Source organism: Apis dorsata, unplaced genomic scaffold (assembly GCF_000469605.1).
Source record: "Apis dorsata unplaced genomic scaffold, Apis dorsata 1.3 scaffold_217, whole genome shotgun sequence".
Lineage (NCBI taxonomy): Eukaryota > Metazoa > Arthropoda > Insecta > Hymenoptera > Apidae > Apis > Apis dorsata.
This window is the reverse complement of record NW_006263500.1, coordinates 424,894-430,027: the sequence shown is the minus strand read 5'-3', so window position 1 is coordinate 430,027 and position 5,134 is coordinate 424,894. Positions and strand designations below refer to the sequence as shown.

Sequence of the window (5,134 nt, the reverse complement as noted above, 5' to 3'; positions counted from 1 at the left end):
ATTTATATTTTCATATTTCATATTCATTCAAATGAAATTACTAATATGCAAAGTTTATTATTAAATATTAAATACATATTTTTTTATATACTCAATACATGTGCACTTTACAACATTGTCATTTGGAATAATATATTTAAATACGTAAAAATAGTTTTTATTATCTGAAATTTAAAATATATTTCTATAAATATTTTCGAATGCTAACAATATACTTCTTAAAAAAATTAAAAAATAAACGTACATTACCAAATGTAATCACTGACATATTAACTATCTTTCCAGCAGTCATTTTGTATTCCACTCCAGATCGTATCATTATCATAATCAGATTAAGAATATCTTTTTCAGATAATCGATACCAATTCGTCATATAAATCGTATTACTAATTTTCTTACACTTTTCAGAAAGTATTTCACCGATATAACATATTAAAAATGTATTTAATGTTACACATGTTACACAAAAAGCATATGCACTGAGGGCTCTAATATCACGTCCAGACCATTCCTATGAAAAAATGAATATTTTCAATTTTATGCTGTTCGTATTATTTCTTACGATTCTATTATTGCTTTTGTGAACAATATATTGAATTTGTGACATTTATAAGAAATTATAACAATTATATAGAATAAGATTCATTTTATTAATTTCAATTATTTTGGAATTCATTTCATTAATTTCAATTATCTAGTTAAAGCATTTCACTAATTTCTAGTTCACTGATAATAATATTTCTTAAAGTTATAAGAATAAAATGAATAGACCATATTCTATATTAAATTGAATGATTAAAAGTGATGAATTTGATAAATAAAGTGGACACAAATTTATTTTGAATCAATATTTTAAAAATATCTTAATATTTTTGTTACAGATATAATGCAATATTTGTGGATAATATGTTGTATTACGAATGAATCAGTATGTGATCAATTAGAAAAAATATTTTTAATATTTTACAGAAATGCACAAAATTAATGACCATAAAAACAAAGTTCTCAATAAATATATTTAAATTTAAGAAATAGCATACCGCAAGAATGCAATAGCTAATCATGCATATACTCAAAATATTCTTGAACATTTCCATGAAGCATATTGGACTCAATAGATGTTCAATACGTCCTAGAAAACTTCACAGTTAATACATAATTAGAAAAAATTCTTTTAAAGGGGATAAAGAGATAAATAGATAGATAAAAGAAGTTAAACAGTAGAAACAAAAAAAAATTAATTAAAAAATATTACCTTAGAATTCTCAAATGATGTTCGATGATTACACTTATTTCATCAATGCGCATATTTTTATTTTCTTCTTGTGGCCGATTTACAAATTCTTCGATCCAAGTAACCATTATCGTTAACTGGCCAATAGCATGGTATGCAAATACTGTAGCAAGACTGAAAGCGATAACAACGGTAGTACTCATAATGCATGTTGTTAGAAATTGAAGACCAAGTACGATACTGTGCCCTGGATTAGTATCAACTGGAATTTTATAAGTTGGATAAGGTAAGATATATATTTTTATGCTTTCGTTGCCAACTTTGATTGTTTGTTTGAAAACACCCAATATAGTGCAGAAACAAATACTGTCAACTTGCATGAAACCTGCGATACAACCGGAAATTATGCGACCAATTTTTGCGTTTTTAAGCATTACTTGCCGATCCTGCGTTCTTGTAATCGCATTCCAATCGGTTTCTATGTGATCTATACAATAACGTATATCGTCATTAAGAAACAATAATACTGCATAATTAAGCCCACCGCCAATACAATAACTTATAGGGCCAATCATTTTTAATTTTGTTATGATATCTTCTTTCACGAGAATGAAATGTAACAAACTTAGTATTGTAACGAATAGCGCAATGATCCAACAGAGAAGAATTAAAATCCTTGTCATTATCTTTTCGAATTTCGATGTGGAGGATGGAAGTGGCCATAATCCTATCGTTTTCGAGAGCCATCTATTCACTTGTATGCTGTATTCATTGAGACTGCCAAACTTCTTCTGAATCGCGATAATGTCGTCCGCCATCGTCTTTCCTCAACGAAGTTACAGAAACGACTGAATGGTATATATGTACGATGTCGTACAAATGATATGCGTCGATCAATATATATATTCCGTTACCATGACTATTGACGATGGTTAATCTATGTGTTTATGTTTCAGTTCGTTAACGGTAGTTGCACGTGGTGCGTACTCCATGACAATCGGAGTAATAGAAATTAAATCAAATAAAATATTTTTGCAGAATGATAAAATTCGTGAAAAAAATTCGTAAACCTTTTTCAAAAGTGAAATGTTATTTTAAAATATAATGTGTGATGTCTAATATCAATTGAGAAATTGGTAAGTAAAATATAAGTAAGTATACTTTTTTTTTTATTAATCACAATGATATTCAAATAATAAAATTCATTTAATGCAGATTAAAAATTAGGATTATTAATTTCTTTGTATTTTTCAAAATAGAAAAAGAATTAATTTGTCTGATGCGTTAAATAGCTTTGAAACACATAAAATGTGTAACAATATTTCTATTGTTTAGAAATTTATACATTTATAAATTTACATGCTCTGAAATTTATACATTATCTTAGAATACAGTTTCTGGAATTAATAAAATTTTACAATTTCAATATTTTACAATTTTATAATAATCATTATAAAATTTGTAAAATTTTTAAATTCGTGGCTACGTCACGAAGTATATAATAAAGATAGGAAAAGATTTAATATGCTAGAAATAATTTTAATGATCTGTAATAGAAAATAATAAAGTGGAATATAATGAAGATGATATGCAATGTTAAATAATAAATAGACAGAAGAATCTCCAAGAACTATAAAAGTTATCTAAAAATAATTTTACGAATTTTCCATCTATCAATTTTAAAAGAATTCGAAATTATAGATATCAAATTCAATGGTTTTTGTAAATAATTAATCTATCACTTGTTTAAATTTGAGTTCTATTTTTTATTTCAGATAATGTAAAAACAAATAATTTTGTAAAAATAAAAAATACAATTTCGATAAAATCTCACCAGTAGTATGAAAATATTAAATATAAAGAATATGAGCAATAATTCTTTATAGTTTTATTGTTTCCATTTTTAAAAAATTCAGAACGAAGAATAATAATTTGCAATTCTATATTCTCATCATATTTATTCTTATGTTATCATCTGATTAATATTTCAAAAAGCATTTTTAAATTCATTAAAACATATTTCGTTTAGAGACTCTTTGATTTAAGATAAAAAATTGAAAATCGTTATTTCTACGCACAAAATAATATCTTCATACAAATCTACAATCTCTCATACTTTTTACTTAAATGTAAAGTATTTATACGTAAATAATATTCTAGTATATTATTTAACTGTTGTTCACATATCTTTATGTTTTTTCCTTTTCTCAGTCCATCTACAGTTTATCACTTCGTCATAAGAATTCGAAATTGTCTATATTTTTGCATAACAAAAACTAAACTGCAAGAATTCAGTAATGGCAGATATCATCATTGAATGAAGCATTGAATTAATTGTAAGATTTTGTAGAAAGGATTTGATTTCGTTATTTTGATCTCTCTGTTTTGTGCAAAGAGGTAAAACAATAGTATAAAAGAATCTAGTGGAATACATAAAAGCAATAGAGATAATTTTAAATTTATGTGAGTATTTATAAATTTTTGATTGAATTGATAATATGAATTGAACAATGTATGTGCAGAAGAAAATAAAGTGTACATTTTTAATATCTGCACATGATTTGAAAATGCTAAATTTGTTAGAAATATCATTCTAGAAATTAGTAGATGAAGATAATTTATTTTTTACTTTTATTTTTTACTATTATTTTTTACTAATATTTTTTCTAAAATTATTTTTTTAAAAAATAAATAATATTATGTGTTTAAAACATTTCATAAACATGATCGATCTGCAATATAATACTAAGATTTTAAACATTCTTTACAATTAAATCGGTGTAAGTAAATTACATAAATACAAAAAAATTTTGTAAGTTTTTTCTGTGCAAGGAATGTGCTGTACTGTAAAAATATTATAAAATTATAAATTATAACTTTTCGAATAAGAGAGATGCAACATATACGTGATCATTATATATGAAACAAATATAATTTATATTTTCATATTTCATATTCATTCAAATGAAATTACTAATATGCAAAGTTTATTATTAGATATGTAAGATACATTTTTTTATATACTCAATTCGTGTGCACTTTACAATATTGTCATTTGGCGTAATATATTTAAATACGCAAAAATAGTTTTTATTATCTGAAATTTAAAATATATTTGTATAAATATTTTCTAGTAATGTATTTTTTAAAAAAATTAAAAAATAAACGTACATTACCAAATGTAATCACTGACATATTAATTATCTTTCCGGCAGTCATTTTGTATTCCATTCCAGATCGTATCATTATCATAATCAGATTAAGAATATCTTTTTCAGATAATCGATACCAATTTGTCATGTAAATCATGTTACTAATTTTTTTACATTTTTCAGAAAGTATTTCACCGATATAACATATTAAAAATGTATTTAATGTTATACACGTTACTGAAAAAGCATATGCACCGAGCACCCTAACGTCACGTCCATACCATTCCTAAGAAAAAATGAATATTTTCAATTTCATGCTGTTCATGCTATTATTTTTCATGATTCTATTATTGCTAAATTTGTGACATTTATAAAAAATTACAACAATTATATAGAATATGATTTATTTCATTAATTTCAATTATCTTGGAATCTTATCTAGTTAAAGCATTTCATTAATTTCTAGTTCACTGATAATAATATTTCTTAAAGTTATAAGAATAAAATGGATGAACCATATTCTATATTAAATTGAATGATTCTATTAAAAGTGATGAATTTAATAAATAAGGTGGACGCAAATTTATGTCATGAATCAATATTTTAAGAACATCTTAATATTTTTGTTTACAGATAATAAAAAAATTTGTGGATGATGTGTATTACGAATGAATCATTATGTGATCAGTTAGAAAAAATATTTTCAATACAAAAATGCACAAAACTAATGATCTTAAAAACAAAGTTT

The 5,134-nt window shown here is 24.2% G+C and overlaps 2 protein-coding genes across 3 annotated transcripts in view; both read right to left on the bottom strand.

Moving 5' to 3' along the window:
- The window catches only part of LOC102675906 (odorant receptor 82a-like), a 6,960-nt gene extending 4,650 nt beyond the window's left edge, over positions 1–2,310 (bottom strand). Inside the window, exons 1-4 of one of the 2 annotated variants that reach the window (XM_006615176.2) lie at positions 1,256–2,307; positions 1,041–1,140; positions 245–511; positions 22–164 (exon numbers count right to left, since the gene is read on the bottom strand). In XM_006615176.2, coding sequence (XP_006615239.1) covers positions 108–164; positions 245–511; positions 1,041–1,140; positions 1,256–2,052 — 1,221 coding nt within the window. In that variant the 5' untranslated portion in view covers positions 2,053–2,307 and the 3' untranslated portion in view covers positions 22–107. Of the gene's footprint in view, positions 1–21; positions 165–244; positions 512–1,040; positions 1,141–1,255 lie in introns of those variants that run through there. The other variant, XM_031510245.1, reaches the window with a different exon arrangement.
- Positions 2,311–4,199: 1,889 nt separating this feature from the next.
- Positions 4,200–5,134, bottom strand: part of LOC102676045 (odorant receptor 4-like) — a 2,676-nt gene continuing 1,741 nt past the window's right edge. Inside the window, exons 3-4 of the mRNA XM_006615177.2 lie at positions 4,406–4,672; positions 4,200–4,331 (exon numbers count right to left, since the gene is read on the bottom strand). Coding sequence (XP_006615240.1) covers positions 4,275–4,331; positions 4,406–4,672 — 324 coding nt within the window. The 3' untranslated portion in view covers positions 4,200–4,274. The remainder of the gene's footprint in view (positions 4,332–4,405; positions 4,673–5,134) is intronic.